Below are 16,704 nucleotides of genomic sequence, written 5' to 3'. Positions count from 1 at the left end.
ATTTTTTAATTTTTCCCTAACTAAAGAGTTGATGAAGGGGGTTTGATTTCTATTTATAAGGGGTTTTCTAGTGGATTTTTATGATTGGCAGCTGTCACACACTGAAAGACGCTTTTTTTTCCAAAAAATATTTTTTGCATTACCACATTTTGAGAGCTACAATTTTTCCATATTTTGGTCCACAGAGTCATGTGAGGTCTTGTTTTTTGCGGGACGAGTTGACATTTTTATTGGTAACATTTTCGGGCACGTGACCTTTTTGATTGCTTTTTATTCCGATTTTTGTGAAGCAGAATGAACAAAGACCAGCTTGTGAAATTTCTCATCATGCGTACCAAAAGCGCAAACGCAGGAAAAAACGCATGTAAACGCGTACAAACGCGGCGTTTTTTTAACCGCATGCGACAACGCATGCATCTAAAAAAACGCAGCATCTGTACGCGTTTACATGCGTTTTTTTCACCACGGATGCGTCGTGCTTTGGCGGACCGTCGGCACAAAAAAACTCTACATGTAACGTTTTTTGCTGCCGACGTACCGCTTTGCACGTACCGCATGCGCGGTCGGAACTCCTCCCCCACCTCCCCGCACCTCACAATGGGGCAGCGGATGCAATGAAAATCTGCATCCGCTGCACCCGTTGTGCGGCGCTTACAACGCTAGCGTCGGTAACCTCGGCCCGACGCACTGCGACGGGCCGAGCCCGACGCTAGTGTGAAAGAAGCCTTAGAGTAATTTATGTATTTGTCTAGTGTTGCTCATTTGTTTTTTTTAAAATATTTATGATTAAAAAATGCTTTTAGGGTTTTGTTTTCCTGTGGTTTAGTTTATTTCCAATATACCCTAGTTACCATTTAGGTTGGTTTGACATTATGATCACACATGCGTCTTGGCATCATGCACATATCTCAGGTGGTGCAGATGACATTATGATCACACACACATCTTGGCATCATGCACGTATCTCAGGTGGTGCAGATGACATTATGATCACACACACATCTTGGCATCATGCACGTATCTCAGGTGGTGCAGATGACATTATGATCACACACACATCTTGGCATCATGCACGTATCTCAGGTGGTGCAGATGACATTATGATCACACACACGTCTTGGCATCATGCACGTATCTCATAAAGTATGTGGGTCATAATGTCATCGCCAATTATTCACACAAGTTAACGTCGCTGGGATAAGACAAAAAAAAACCCTGAAAAAAATTATAGGGAGTGGTCATAGGTTGCAAAATATAATTTACACCCCCAAGCATGTGAATACACTGAGGACCTGAGAAGATCTAGATGTTTCAGAATATCTTTGTATGTTTTGCCAACCTCCAGACCTCTGATAAATGCTGTTCATGATTGATGCTTTTTGCTGAAAATCAGGTTATGGTATGTGGAAAGAGAATTATTTTCAAATTACAGCAACATCTAAGCAGTGTTATAAGTTAAAGAAAACAAACCATAATGAGTTTTAACCCCTTAGTGACGGAGCCAATTTTTTTTAAATCTGACCAGTGTCACTTTGTGGTAATAACTCTGCAACGCTTCCACAAATCCCAGTGATTTTGAGATTGTTCTTTCGTGGCACATTATACTTTATGCTAATGGTAAATTTAGGTCAATATGTTTTGTGTTTATTTATACAAAATATCAAAAATTGTAGAAAAATGTTAAAAAATTAGCACTTTTCAAAATTTGAATGATTATCCCTTTAATCCAGATGGTCATACCACAGCAAACCATTAATAAATAACATTTCCCACATGTCGGCTTTACATCAGCACCATTTGTTACATGTTATTTTATTTTGTTAGCATTTTAGGAGGTTTAAAAATGTAGCAGCAATTTTTCATTTTTTCAAGGAGATTTACAACATTCATTTTTTTAGGGACCTATCCAGGTTTGAAGTGACTTTAGGGGTCTCATATATTGGGTAAACCCCAAACGTGATACCATTTTAAAAACAGCATACATATTGAAAACTGCTGTCAGGTAGTTTATTATCCATTCAGGTGCTTTACAGGAATTAATGCAAAGTGGTATGACAGAGATAAAAATGTGTCTTTTTACCCCCGAAATGCCTCTAACTTCTGAACAGGTTACAACAGTTGTCAGACGCTAAGTCCGCTATTTGGTCGTGAATTGCCATGGCAAACATCAGGACCACACAATCATGAGCTGAGGGCACCAACTGGGATAAGGTGGGAGCCCCCACACTCTGTTAACCATTTATAATGATGTAGTCACTATTGACAGCAGCATCTAAAGGGTTAAACAGATGTGGACGGTGCCAACACTGATCGTGGCCTATACAGCAAGTTGTCAACTATAGTGTACAGCCGACAGCTGCTGGATTGTCACCTGTATGGAGAGGATATTCTCTTATATCTCAGGTCAGTTAAAAGACGTATTGGTGGTCACTAAGGGGTTAAATGAGCCCATCTTTAAAGGACCACTGTCCTGATTACTGGTTTATGTAAACATGCCCATAATTGCCCACTGAATGAGTAAAAAGTTCGTTCAGTAGATGATTGGGCTTTTTGTCGGCATAAAAACATCATCATTGTCGGCTGCACATCACCCTGTGTAACCGGGGAATGTGCTGTCGACAACATGATGCTGTAAGAGAGCAGAACTATCATATTAACCATCGTGCTAATGTAAATGAGTAGTGTTGACCACTTGTTTCCTATCGATTGATGCTTTAAACTAGGAAATAATTTGTTATGCCTCATTCAGATGTAAAAACATGGACCATTCTTCATCAGTGTTTAAAATCCGAGTTTCATCAGTAATACATAGATATCAGTCCCACACATTACACAGGGAACACAGGGGTATATCTCTTTGGACCTGAGTTAGAACCAGACAGGTTGGTGCTCTCTCTACATGAAACACTACATCAAAGTGTCTGCTCAAGTGTAAGTGTATTGGAGTCTTAAAGTCACTCATCAGTATTCCTGCTTGGTACACAGTACAGACCAAAAGTTTGGACACACCTTCTCATTTAAAGATTTCTCTGTATTTTCATGACTATGAAAATTGTAAATTCACACTGAAGGCATCAAAACTATGAATTAACACATGTGGAATTATATACTTAACAAAAAAGTGTGAACTGAAAATGTCTTGTTCTATGTTCTTCAAAGTAGCCACCTTTTTGCTTTAATGACTTCTTTGCACACTCTTAGCATTCTCTTGATGAGCTTCAAGAGGTAGTCACCGGGAATGGTCTTCCAACAGTCTTGAAGGAGTTCCCAGAGATGCTTAGCACTTGTTGGCCCTTTTACCTTCACTCTGCGGTCCAGCTCACCCCAAACCATCTCGATTGGGTTTGGGTCTGGTGACTGTGGAGGCCAGGTCATCTGGCGTAGCACCCCATCAATCTCCTTCTTGGTCAAATAGCCCTTACACAGCCTGGAGGTGTGTTTGGGTCATTGTCCTGTTGAAAAATAAATGATGGTCCAAGTAAACACAAACCGGATGGAATAGCATGCTGCTGCAAGATGCTGTGGTCGCCATGCTGGTTCAGTATGCCTTCTAATGTCCATTCCTTGTGTTCTTTAGCCCAAACAAGTCTCTTCTGCTTGTTGCCTGTCCTTAGCAGTGGTTTCCTAGCAGCTATATTACCATGAAGGCCTGCTGTACAAAGTCTCCTCTTAACAGTTGTTCTAGAGATGGGTCTGCTGCTAGAACTCAGTGTGGCATTGACCTGGTCTCTAATCTGAGCTGCTGTTAACCTGCGATTTCTGAGGCTGGTGACTCGAATAAACTTATCCTCAGAAGCAGAGGTGACTCTTGGTCTTCCTTTCCTGGGGCGGTCCTCATGTGAGCCAGTTTCTTTATAGCGCTTGATGGTTTTTGCAACTGCACTTGGGGACACTTTCAAAGTTTTCCCAATATTTCAGACTGACTGACCATCATTTCTTAAAGTAATGATGGCCACTCGTTTTTCTTTACTTAGTTGCTTTTTTCTTGCCATAATACAAATTCTAACAGTCTATTCAGTAGGACTATCAGCTGTGTATCCACCAGACTTCTGCTCAACACAACTGATGGTCCCAACCCCATTTATAAGGCAAGAAATCCCACTTAATAAACCTGACAGGGCATACCTGTGAAGTGAAAACCATTCCTGGTGACTACCTCTTGAAGCTCATCAAGAGAATGCCAAGAGTGTGCAAAGCAGTCATCAAAGCAACAAAAGCAGTCATCAAAGCAACAGGTGGCTACTTTGGAGAACCTAGAATATAAGACATATTTTCAGTTGTTTCACACTGTTTTAATTATAGAATTCCACATGTGTTAATTCATAGTTTTGATGCCTTTAGTGTGAATGTACAGTTTTCATAGTCGTGAACATACAGAAAAATCTTTAAATGAGAAGGTGTGTCCAAACTTTTGGTCTGTAGTGTATGCTTTGCCTTCCAGCAAAAATCAGGTGCAGCTCTTGTCCATATACTGGCTTTAGCGTACACCTTGGAGGTAGGGAGTGTCCAGTACATAATTGGTCTGGGGGCACATCTAAGGCCGCTATTGCATTTCTGAAGAACAGTGTGATTCAGTGGCCAAAAAAGTCTCCTGATCTGAACCCAGCTAAACGCCTATGGGTTATTCTGAAGAGACAAGTTAAGCATCACTCCCCATCCAGCATCCAGGCTCTAAAAGCATGTTGACCAATGGAAAAAGATAGCTGTTGCAATATGTCACCAACTTGTTTATTCCTTACCTAGAAGACTTGGTGCTGTCCTTTAATATCATGGAGGTCATTCAAAATACTACATGTAGTAGTTTTTTCACGTGAGGTGTATTCATTTATATATCAACTAATTTGAGTAAAACTGAAGATTGTGTAATGATGGTTATGTTATTAACCTTACTTCCATGTTGTGTTAAAAAAATGTTCTATGAAACTCAGTCTAGTCAAAATTAAGGAAAGGTAGTGAGGCTTTTCAAAGGGGGGTACTTATTTTTGCTGAGCGCTGTATATAAAATATATGTACAGTGTGCAGAGGTGTATGTGTGACTTATATTCTATACACTGTATATGTAATTTGTATTTTTTATTTTAATATTGAAGAGTTAATGTTACCAGTCTGTCCAAAATATTGATAAACATGAATATTAACCCCTTAACGACCGCCGATACGCCTTTTAACGGCGGCAGTTAAGGGTACTTAAACCGCAGCGCCGTTAATTAACGGCGCTGTGGAAAAAGTGAATAGCGCCCCCCAGAGTCAGATTTTTTCTGGGGCCTCGGTTGCCCGGGGTAGCCGAGACCCCAGAGAACATGATTCGGGGTTTTTTTTTTTTTACCGAGCCCCGGGTTGCGATCGCCGGTAATTAACCGTTTACCGGCGGTCGCAACAAAAAACAAACAAACCGCGATTTCCCATTTAATTCCTCTGTCCTCAGATGCGATCGCACATCAGAAGACAGAGAAATGGGGTCCCCGATAGCCCCCCGATAATCACCTGTCTCCCCCGATGCTCCTCGTGGCTCCCGATGGGCACCGCCATCTTGATCCGTCCGGCACCCGGAAAGTCTTTGGGGTCTTGGCTGCCAGGGGTAGCTGAGACCCCAAAGAACATGATCGGGGTCGGTTTTTACTGACCCCTGTTTTGCGATCGCCGGTAATTTACTGTTTACCAGCAGCCGCAAAACAACGAAAAAAAAAAAAGCGATCTGTCATTCTCTGTCCTCTGATGTGGTCACCTCTGATGTGGACCCTATCATACTTAGCGGTGTCCCTGGATCCTCCTGCGTCCCCTTCTGCCCACCGGCTTCTTCATCCAGAAAGAAAATGGCAGGTGCATGCGCAGTGCGCCCGCCATTACCTACCGGCCGGCAGATGGAGTAGTTGGGGCTAAATTTAGGGTTAGGGTTGGGGCTAAATTTAGGGTTGGGGCTAAATTTAGGGTTAGGGTTGAGGCTAAATTTAGGGTTGGGGCTAAATTTAGGGTTAGGGTTGGGGCTAAATTTAGGGTTAGGGTTTGTTAGGTGTCGAGTTCCCGCCTCTGCACAGGGGGAATCTCGAACCATCTCTGCTGCGGTCTCCCATTCTTCTCCAGCCGCAGTGGAGTCTGCTCAGCGGAGACGTCTGTCCCAGCGTCTTGCTCAGTCTCACTCGGTGCATAGGGTTACTGCTGCTTTTCCAGCTTCTGCCATTGAAGTCAGTGCGGGACAGCGTTGAGCAGACGCTTTTGGGACTAAGTCCTGCTTTTTCCCTTCTGAGCATGCCCTGGGTGTGATCTCCCGTTGGAGATCGAGGGTCACATGCTCAGATGCTGCAGCGGTTCCCATTGGTCCTCCTGGAAGGTCTTGAAGGTGCTAAACTTCTGTGGCAGCTTCCCATTGGTCCTTTATTGGAAGGTCCTAAACGTGCTGCAGCTATATAAGCTTCGCATGACCGCACAGCCATGCGCTAGTGTACATTTGTAAACGTGTGTGTTGTGAGTGAAAGTCGTTCTTTAAAAAAAACCTCCCTATTGGATGACTGTTCGCGGAAGGTGTATGATTGCTGTCTAGCGCCCGACTTATCCAACAGCACGTTACACACCAATACAGCATCTAGTTGCTGTGTCCGTCAGTGCGGCGCTGTGCGCTTTCACAGCGCTTTCCAGACCCAAGCCTGGGTGGTTAGTGGCGTCCGCCAGTGCGGCACCGCACGCACTCTCGTGCATTCTTTAGTTATTATTTAGGTTACGCTGACACCCCAGTTGCGGTGTCGACCGCAAGTAGTCTACTCAGACTCAGATCCCAAGTCTTAGGACTGAGCTCGGAGACTCCTTGCTTGTGCTCTTGTGTGCGGTACCGCGGCCCTGTGACTTAACAGGGTTCGCTTCCTTCACACTGGGTGAGGTTAACCCGTGTATATATTCACATTGTACCGCCATATAGTCCGTCATTACTTGGCAGCAGGTTCCATCTCTGCACGGTGGACCCCAGGCTGCGAACGCACCTTATTCTACCTATGTTATTATTTGGTGCGTTCCGCTAGCCCTAACAGGGTTGGGGCTAAATTTAGGGTTAGGGTTGGGGCTAAATTTAGGGCTAGGGTTAGGCTTCTTTCACACTTGCGTCGGTACGGGGCCGTCGCAATGCGTCGTACCGACGCACGTTGTGAAAATTGTGCACAACGTGGGCAGCGGATGCAGTTTTTCAGCGCATCCGCTGCCCAGTCTATGTCCTGGCGAGGAAGGGGCGGAGTTACGGCCACGCATGCGCAGTCGGCAATGGCGGAAGCGGCGTACAAAAAAAGTTGCATTGAACGTTTTTTGTGACGACGGTCCACCAAAACACAACAGATCCAGTGCACGACGGACGCGACGTGTGGCCATCCGTCGCGATCCGTCGGTAATACAAGTCTATGGCCAAAAAACACATCCTGTGGGCACATTTGCAGGATTCATTTTTTCTCCAAAACGACGGATTGCGACGGATGCCACACGACGCAAGTGTGAAAGTAGGGTTAGGGTTGGGGCTAAAGTTAGGGCTAGGGTTAGGGTTGGGGCTAAAGTTAGGGCTAGGGTTGGGGCTAAATTTAGGGTTAGGGTTGGGGCTAAAGTTAGGGCTAGGGTTGCGGCTAAAGTTAGGGTTGGGGCTAAAGTTAGGGCTAGGGTTGCGGCTAAAGTTAGGGTTAGAGTTGGGGTTAGGGTTTGGATTAGGGTTAGTATTAGGGTTAGGGTTGGCATTAGGGTTACGCTTGGGATTAGGGTTAAGTTTGTGATTAGGGTTAGGGGTGTATTGGGATTAGGGCTAGGTTTGAGGTTAGGGTTGAGATTAGGGTTAGGGGTATGTTGGATTTAGGGTTTTGATTAGGGTTATGGTTAGGGTTGAGATTAGGGTTGTGATTAGGATTATGGATCGGGTTGGGATTAGGGTTAGAAGTGTGATGGGGTTAGGGTTAGAGCTAGAATTGGGGGGTTTCCACTGTTTAGTTACATCAGGGGGTCTCCAAACACGACAGCCAATTTTGCGCTCAAAAAGTCAAATGGTGCTCCCTCCCTTCTGAGCTCTGCCGTGCGCCCAAACAGTGGTTTACCCCCACATATGGGGCATCAGCGTACTCGGGATAAATTGGACAACAACTTTTGGGGTCCAATTTCTCCTGTTACCCTTGTGAAAATAAAAACTTGGGGGCTACAAAATCTTTTTTGTGGAAAAAAAATATTTTTTATTTTCACGACTCTGCATTATAAACTTCTGTGAAGCACTTGGGCATTCAAAGTTCTCACCACACATCTAGATAAGTGTCTTGGGGGGGTCTAGTTTCCAAAATGGGGTCACTTGTGGGGGGTTTCTACTGTTTAGGTACATCAGGAGCTCTGCAAATGCAACATGACGCCCGCAGACCATCCCATCAAAGTCTGCATTCCAAGCGGCGCTCCTTCTATCCGAGCCCCGATGGGTGCCCAAACAGTGCCCCCACATATTGGGTATCAGCATACTCAGGACAAACTGGTCAACAGATTTTGGGGTCCAATGTCTCCTGTTACCCTTGAGAAAATAAAAAATTGCAGGCTAAAAAATCATTTTTGAGGAAAAAGATTTTTTATTTTCTCGGCTCTACATTATAAACTTCTGTGAAGCACATGGGGGTTCAAAGTGCTCACCACACATCTAGATAAGTTCCTTAAGGGGTCTAGTTTCCAAAATGGTGTCACTTGTGGGGGTTTCCACTGTTTAGGCACATCAGGGGCTCTCCAAACATGGTGTCCGATCTCCATTCCAGCCAATTCTACATTGAAAAAGTAAAACGGCGCTCCTTCACTTCCAAGCTCTGCGGTGCGCCCAAACAGTGGTTTACCCCCACATATGGGGTATCAACGTACACAGGAGAAATTGCACAACAACTTTTGTGGTCTAATTTCTCCTGTTACCCTGGTGAAAATAAAAATTTGGGGGCAAAAAGATAATTTTTGTAGAAAAAATGCGATTTTTTTTTTTTTACATTTTTTTTTATTTTCACGGCTCTACGTTATAAACTTCCGTGAAGCACAACAAAATTCATGGTTAAATTTCTGTTTTTACAGTTGTGAAAATAAAAAAATGGTTCTGAAGTAAAATGTTTGCACTAAAATTAAATGTTCATTTTTCCTTCCACATTGTTTCAGTTCCTGTGAAGCACGTAAAGGGTTAATAAACTTCTTGAATGTGGTTTTGAGAACCTTGAAGGGTGCAGTTTTTAGAATGGTGTCACACTTGGTGTCACACTTGGTTATTTTCTATCATATAGACCCCTCAAAATGACTTCAAATGTGATGTGGTCCCTAAAAAAAATGGTGTTGTAAAAATGAGAAATTGCTGGTCAACTTTTAACCCTTATAACTCCCTAACCCCCCAAAAAATGTAGTTTCCCAAATTGTGCTGATGTAAAGTAGATATGTGGGAAATGTTATTTATTAACTATTTTTTGTGACATATCTCTCTGATTTAAGGGCATAAAAATACAAAATTTGAAAATTGCAACATTTTTAAATTTTTTGCCAGATTTCCATTTTTTTCATAAGTAATCGCAAGTAATACCGAAGAAATGTTACTTACTAACATGAAGTACAATAGGTTTTTTCTCAACACACAACAGAACTTTTGATAGTTCTGTGCTCACGCCCCAATATCGTAACACTTTCAAGACTGCTGCATCTCTGTATATTTTACAATTTTTTTTTTTTTACTTTTCATAATCAAATTAATTTTTTGGGGGGCCAGTTTTGCCCAATAATTCTGCACAATTTGATAAAAGGTGCTGATATGATACCTTTTGGCCAAACCCCCCCTCTTTATACAACTACACGTCACCTGATATGTTTCATATATAGGTGCATGTGTGATATATAATATTTATAGATATATTTCTCTCCCTCTTTCTTTCTTTCTTTCTCCTCTTTTTTTTTTCTTTTTCTCTCTTTCGCTCTTTCTCTATATTTCCTTCTTTGTCAGCTAAAAGTGTTGACACCCTTGAAATTGATCCAGAAAATTAAGTACAGTATATACTCGAGTATAAGCCGACCCCCCCCTAATTTTGACACAAAAAACTGGGAAAACTTAATGACTTGAGTATAAGCCTAGGGTGGAAAATGCAGCAGCTACTGGTAAATGTCAAAAGTAAAAATAGATACCAATAAAAGTAAAATTAATTGAGACATCAGTAGGTTGTGTTTTTGAATATCCGTATTGAATCAGGAGCCCCATATAATGCTCCATAAAGTTCATGATGGCCCCATAAGATGCTCCATACGGTTTATGATGGGCTCCATAATTTGTTCCATACAATGCTGCACAAATGCTGATTATGACCCCATAAGATGCTCCATAGACACATTTGCCCCGTATAATGCTCCACAAAGTTGGATCATGGCCCCATAAGATGCTCCATACAGATATTTGCCCCATATAATGCTGCACATGGCCCCATAAGATGCTCCATAGAGATGTTTGCCCCATATAATGCTGCACATGGCACCATAAGATGCTCCATACAGATATTTGCCCCATATAATGCTGCACATGCCCCATACAGATATTTGCCCCATACAATGCTGCACATGGCCCCATAAGATGCTCCATACAGATAATTGCCCCATATAATGCTGCACATGGCCCCATAAGATGCTCCATACAGATAATTGCCTCATATAATGCTGCACATGGCCCCATAAGATGCTCCATACAGATATTTGCCCCATAAGATGCTCCATACAGATAATTGCCCCATATGCTGTTGCTGCGATTAAAAAAAATAAAAAATGACATACTCACCTCTCAGGCCCCCAGCACTTGCTATATTCACCTGCTCCGTGTTCCACCGCCAACCGCCGCTGTGTCTTCCCCATCCTCTGCACTTACTCTCCTGGTGCGGTCCCTGCACGACTGTTCCCCGGCGCCGGCAGCTTCCTCCTGCAGTGAGCGGTCACATGGTACCGCTCATTACAGTAATGAATATGCGGCTCCACCCCTATGGGAGTGGAGTCGGGTCCATATTTATTACTATAATGAGCGGTACAATATGACCGCTCACTGCAGGAAGAAGCTGCCAAAACAAGGGACCGCACCAGGGGCAGGTGAGTAGTATTACGCAGCTCCGCTCCCCCTCCCCTGCCGACCCCTGGGTATGACTCGAGTATAAGCCGACAGGGTTACTTTCAGCCCAAAAAAGTGGGCTGAAAATCTCGGCTTATACTCGAGTATATACGGTATTTCTTCCAGAAAAATATTGCAATTGCACATGTTTTGTTACACATGTTTATTTCCTTTGTGTGTGTTGGAACAACACAAAATGGCAAAGCAAAAAAGACAAATTGGACATAATTTTAAACACATCTCCCAATATTGGCCGGACACAATTGTTGGCACCCTCAACTTAAATATTTGGTTGCACACCCTTTGGAATAAATAACTGCAATCAATTGCTTCCTATAACCATCAGCAAGCTTCTTATATCTCTCAACTGAAGTTTTGGACCACTCTTCTTTTGTAAACTGCTCTAGGACACACCTGTATTTGAAGTGTGCCTTCTCACAACAGCAATTTTAAGCTCTCTCCCCAGGTATTCAAAGGGATTTAGATCCAGACTCATTGCTGGCAACTTCAGAACTTTCCAGCACTTTGTTTCCATCCATCCATGCATGGTTCTTGAAGTGTTTTTTTGGTAATTGTCCTGCTGGAAGACCCATTACATAGGATGCAAACCCAGCTTTCTGACACTGAGCACTACATTATGACACCAAATCCTGTGTTAATCTTCAGATTACCGGTACATGATGGTTTGCACTCAGTAACAGGGGCATCAAGACAACCCCATAACATCTTTGAACCTCCACGATATATGACTGTAGGTACTTTTCTTTGTAGGCCTCATTCCTTTTCCGGTAAAGAGTGGAATGGTGTGCCTTACCAAAAAGCTCTATCTTGGTCTTATCCATCCAAAAGATACTTTCCCATAGAGATTTTGGCTTCCATACAGTCTAGCTGTTTGTGTCTGTGTCAGCAATGAGATCCTCCTAAGGGTATGTGCACATGTTGCGGATTTTGCAGAATCCGCAGGTAAAATGACCGGATTTTGTGCGGATTTCGCCTGCGTTTCACACCTGCGGATTCCTATAAAGAAATAGGTGTAAAACGCTGCAGAATACGCACAAAGAATTGACATGCTGTTGGGAAGTGCCTGAGCAACATGTATACTCTGCTTGTTTGCTTGCTAGTTCTCAGGTCCGCTGTTCTAGTTTGTCTTTCAGTACTTGCCTTTGCCTGCCTGTACACCATCCGTGCTTGCTGTACCCGCCTTTTTACCAGCTGTACCAGCCTGCATCTGCCATTATACCAGCCTGCACCTGCTAGTGCCTATCTGTATACCAGCTGTACCTATATACCAGCCTGCACCACCAGTGCCTGCCTGTATACCAGCTGCACCTGCAAGTGTGCCGTTTCCGCCAGTGCCCGCCTGTGTTAATTCCGTGCCTGTCTGTACCAGCTGAACTTCCCTCCAAGCCGTTCTAGCTTCCTGCCCCTTTGGGGGTCAGCTACCGTGCATCCGAGGTCCGTCCTGGTGTAGCCCATGGTGTCCATGTGGAGCCAAGTCTAACCCCACCATCAGAGGCTCTAGTGAAGAGTCTGGTCTTCACCTAGTTACACCCTTCCAGGGCTCTCTTTGGACCACGGCACAGTGGTCCCACTACCCCCATTAAAGTTTTCTCATGCTATGGAATCCACTAGCTGTCAACCTTTCTCGATGTTCGATTTGTATCAGGAGGTCTCTCGCCAGAAAGACCAGCAGAAGAGTGACCATGGATACGATAACATCTGTGGCTTCATCCACTCCTGTCCAAGCTGCTGCCATCGCAGCCGTGGCTCACCAACCTCCCAGTCGTGTTCCTGGTGCTGGACTCCGTCTGTTGGCCTCAACACATTATGACTATGATACTGCCCTATGCCGATGGTTCATTAACCAATGCACTCTCCACTTTGAGCTCTTGGTACATCTGTTTGCCTGAGATTCCTTTGCACCACCAAGGGACTCTGTATTGGTTAATATATAGCCTTTTTGTCATGTTATAGGTCTACTTATTCTCCTGTTAAGACCACTAGTGACTGGCATTTATGTATTGCATGTCCATAAATGTGGCCTGTACTTGCTCATGTTATAAGGTCTGCTTTCTAGTATATACTGCCCGTGTTGTTGTTTTTGATTTTGTAAAATTGTCATTATAGGTTTGGGTCCAGGGGGGTCTACCTCTTAATGGGGTTTGTTTCTTCATTGTTTTTAAATGTTTTTATTTATTTTTTGTGTGTTTTGGACTCTAATAAAAAAAATTATTATTCTAAAAATTCAATGACATTTGATATGGTTTTCTTGGGTGTTCCCCAATTGGTTATGTGTCCTTTTTCTTTTTTTTTCATAAAGTGGTGTGCATTGTGTCCCATCTTGCCCTGGCCCAGTTCCCTATAGGAGAAAGTGGATTCTTTAATTTCTCCAGTTGTTTCTTGAGGCCTTCCTCAAGGTATTTGATGAGTCTGGTTGAATAGACTCCACAGCATCCTCCCTCCTCAGATTGTGCCAGGGAAACCTCACAGTGGGCAAGTACATCGTCCTATTTCATTCCCTGTCCTCTGAGCTCACCTGGAACAACGAGGTGCTAAAGGCCACCTTCTGGGAGGGCCTTTCAAGGATAATCAAGGACTAGCTGGCCGGCCGTGATATACTTACCTCGCTGGACGACCTAGTGTCCTTGGCAACTTTGATCGACATCAGATTTCAAGGGCACTCCAAAAGAAGACCTGTGCACTTGGCTCCAACCTTTTGAAGTCCGATCATGCCACAGACCTTAGCTTTGGCACCCTCCTCTGAGTTCATGCAAATTGGCCAGATTCATCCGGTCGATCATTATCAGGCGATGCGTCTATTGTGGCAGTCCCAAATATTTAATTCACTCTTGCCTTGAAAAAACTGAAAACTTCAGAGCCTAGGGTCTGCTAGAGAGACTACCTTGTCTGTGAGCAAACTTACAAAATCATCAAGGGATCAAATACTTATTTCCCCCACTGTATATGATGGATGTCTGAGATTATCTAAACTGGTGCTGCCAATGCTAAGCTGCTACTAGGCAATGTAATCTTAGCAGATACTAAGCAGTTTTAGCCTTAGAATAGCTATTTAAAAGAGGCCTAGTGGATCTGGTAATAGCAAGGGGGGAAAGTCTATTTCTTCGTGGATAGCTTGCTGTTCCTATTCAGATGAGTTCACCTGAAAACGTCAACGAGATACTCATTGGCTTTTTCGTGTCCGCTCACCGTATGAATTTGAGAATTGTGATTGTTACGAGCACCCATGGTAAGGCTCCGATTGTGCATTGTGGCGCCCAGACATAATGTGTGTCTGTGATGGTAGCGGACAAAAGACGTTGCTGCCATTACAGCAGTAGTATTGGTGCTTCTCGTATCTTTAAGCTACCACTTCCACTTTTGTAATATTGGTGATGTAATAGTCTGATTCCGGTCTGAAATCTAAAATTTATGTCAGCAGAGTGCCCTCTGTGAAGGAGATTGAGATTCACTAGTAATTCCTTAGCATTACCCCTCCTCACATGTAAAGTGCCATGGAATAAATAGCGCTATAATAATAATAATAATTTCCTACCCTGTCCATATAGTGGCTCCAAGATGAAGGGGGTAGCACAGACAACAGTTGTTCTGTGGCATCCTGTGTAGATTTAGCATCATCACCCAAAGTGAGAATGGAGGCATATAGGCATAAGTGCACGCTCCCCTTTTTCTTTTTGGTCCTAGTGGCCAGGCAGAGAATGATGACAGCTAGATAGCATTTCTGATGAAAATAAGCAATTAACTGTTCTTTAATATGGAAATCTGTGGCGTGGTATCGTTGCATGAATTATCTTGCATAATTTGGTACATAATGGGGACGTTGTAGAGGGTTATTGTTTGTTTGCGATTCTCAGGCTAAACTGTTCGATCTATCCATGCTGTTTCTGACATGTATTGGCTCTGTTTTTGTTTTAGCTCTGGACAGAGCACAATCCAAGAAAGATGCTGGTTTTAGAAACAACTGGAGTTTTGGAAACCTGAGTGAAACTGAAGATATTGTTGAAAAAGAGTAAGTATGGTCCTTGGGATATTTGGAAGAGATTAGAATACCTTTTCAAATTTTTACTTCTCGTTGCCAGTGTACGGCTGTCCCTTTATCTGATTATGCCAAGTAAATCTTTCTGAAAGGGGTTGTCCAGAATGTAATATTGTTGGCCTATCTTTAGGGCAAGTCATCATTATTAGATTGCAGTATGTTTGACACATGGCACCACAACTGTTGAGCTATTAGCAGGTCAAAAGTAAATAGTGAACAAAGCTGTTGTCCTTATGTTGTGTTGTAGCCCTTCTTGGGTACTTCAGCTCAGTCCCTATTCACTTTAATGGGGTTGAGCTGCAGTCCCCCCCCCCCCCAAAATGGCTAATATGCTATGTAGAGTCGTTCACAGTTTACTTTTGGCTGCAGCAGTACTAAACACCTGATCTGTAAGGGTGCTAAGCTGATCTTATGGTGATGATTTAGTATAATATATCAAAGACCTGGACAACTCTTAGCATAACACAACCTAATACATGCCAGTAGTAGGATTATAATTTTTTTTCCTACTATTACCTTATGTTCCCACATGACAGATATGTTGTGGGGGTTTTGTTTATCTTTATTCATCCATATGGTACACACAAGTCCCGTTCAGTTGAATTAAATAGCTAGTTATTTGCAGAAACTTCTGCAATTGTACTCAGGATTTATTGTCTGTATATGATAGTGTCCATTACACCTGGACCTGATATTAAAAAGTGATGCTGTTGTCTAAAGCAGAGGTCCCCAACCGCCGGTCCGCGGACCAGGACCGGGCCGTTGGGGTTTTTCAGCCGGTCCGCGGCGCCGCTGACAGCTAGCTTCGTGGCCCTGCGCCTGGTCAGAGCACGCTCTGTGACAGCTCGCAGCTCCCGGCAGAGAACATTATGCAGGACGGGGCGGGGCGTCAGGCGGGTCTTAGTGACACAGCCCTCCTGCGCAGCATGGTGTGTTCCTGACGGGGTGGGGCGGCAGGCTCTCCTCACTGACACGCCCAGTGGCATATCTAGGGGGGCGCAGCCGGGGCGCAGCCAGCAGGGGGGCGCAGTCGGGCCGCCTCATTCGGCGGTCCGCAGTGTCTCCCCCGGCGGCTGCATTCTGCCGCCCCCGGTCAGGGAGTCAGCTGTTCTCTGTGCCGACTGTCAAGCTGACAGCCGGCACAGAGAAGCTGCAGAGCGCCGGCTCCCAACAAGTGCAGAGGTGGAGGGGAGCCCCTGCAGGGTGGCTGTGACGGGCAGGGAGAAATCCCTGCAGCTCCACTGCCCAGCGATCTGTCTTCCTGCTTCCTCTCACACAGACGCGCCGCTGGATGACGTCATCATTCAGCGGCCGGCTGTGTCAGAGGAAGGCAATGAGATGCTGTGGGAGAGTGCGAGGAGAGGTGAGAGGGGTGTGTGAATGTGTGTGTGAGAATGTGTGTGTGAGAATGTGTGTGATTGTGTGTGTGAGAATGTGTGTGTGTGAGAATCACATTCTCATTATAAATGTCATAATTATATGATAAGTATGCACTAAGCTCCACCCCTCCATAACTCCACCCCCATATGACCAGAGCCCCGCCCCTGCCCCACCCCAC

General features: G+C 44.1%; 1 protein-coding gene across 10 annotated transcripts in view; it reads left to right on the top strand.

The window, feature by feature from the left end:
* The window catches only part of SENP6 (SUMO specific peptidase 6), a 172,967-nt gene that overhangs the window by 49,049 nt on the left and 107,214 nt on the right, over positions 1–16,704 (top strand). For all 10 annotated transcript variants that reach the window (XM_069726523.1, XM_069726526.1, XM_069726529.1 and 7 more), the window contains exon 2: positions 15,026–15,119. In XM_069726523.1, coding sequence (XP_069582624.1) covers positions 15,026–15,119 — 94 coding nt within the window. The remainder of the gene's footprint in view (positions 1–15,025; positions 15,120–16,704) is intronic.

This window comes from Ranitomeya imitator, chromosome 5 (assembly GCF_032444005.1).
Source record: "Ranitomeya imitator isolate aRanImi1 chromosome 5, aRanImi1.pri, whole genome shotgun sequence".
NCBI classification, from domain to species: Eukaryota; Metazoa; Chordata; class Amphibia; order Anura; family Dendrobatidae; genus Ranitomeya; species Ranitomeya imitator.
This window is presented reverse-complemented; position numbering and strand designations above follow the sequence as displayed.